Source organism: Nannochloropsis gaditana, assembly GCF_000240725.1.
Source record: "Nannochloropsis gaditana CCMP526 unplaced genomic scaffold scaffold221, whole genome shotgun sequence".
NCBI classification, from domain to species: Eukaryota; class Eustigmatophyceae; order Eustigmatales; family Monodopsidaceae; genus Microchloropsis; species Microchloropsis gaditana.
This window is the reverse complement of record NW_005803732.1, coordinates 6,073-6,577: the sequence shown is the minus strand read 5'-3', so window position 1 is coordinate 6,577 and position 505 is coordinate 6,073. Positions and strand designations below refer to the sequence as shown.

Below are 505 nucleotides of genomic sequence, written 5' to 3'. Positions count from 1 at the left end.
GGGTGAGCGAGCGGGTGGTGAACCAGCTCTTGACGGAGATGGACGGATTGGAAGGGCGTCGGCACGTCTTTGTGATCGCGGCCACGAACAGACCGGAGCTGATCGACCCCGCCATGCTCCGTCCAGGGAGGCTAGACAAGCTCCTGTACGTGCCCCTGCCGGGACCGGAGGACCGGGCGGCGATTCTGAAAGCGGTCTCTCGGGACATGGCGGTGGATGCTGCGGAGGTGGATCTAGAAGCCCTTGGGAGGGATCACAGGGCAGAGGGCTACAGCGGGGCAGACATGGCCGCCTTAGTTCGCGAAGCAGGGGTGAACGTCTTGAGGGAGGTCAGGGAGGGGGGTAAGAAAGGAGGGTGGGAAGAGGGAAAGCCGTTGGTGATCGGGCACCGACATTTTGAGGCAGCGTTCGCGAAAGTGTCTCCCTCCGTGTCCTTGCGCGACCAGAAGAAATACTTGGCCATGCGCCATTCCTTGTGCCGGGCCCGAGGAGTGGTGGCGGGGAA

General features: G+C 63.2%; 1 protein-coding gene across 1 annotated transcript; it reads left to right on the top strand.

The window, feature by feature from the left end:
• Nucleotides 1-6: 6 nt before the first annotated feature.
• Nucleotides 7-279, top strand: NGA_2062420 (uncharacterized protein; the record flags this gene model as incomplete). Its single annotated transcript, XM_005855329.1, has 1 exon — nt 7-279. A coding segment is annotated over one exon (269 nt), but the record flags the coding sequence as incomplete, so codon positions are not given.
• Between the last annotated feature and the right edge of the window lie 226 nt (nt 280-505).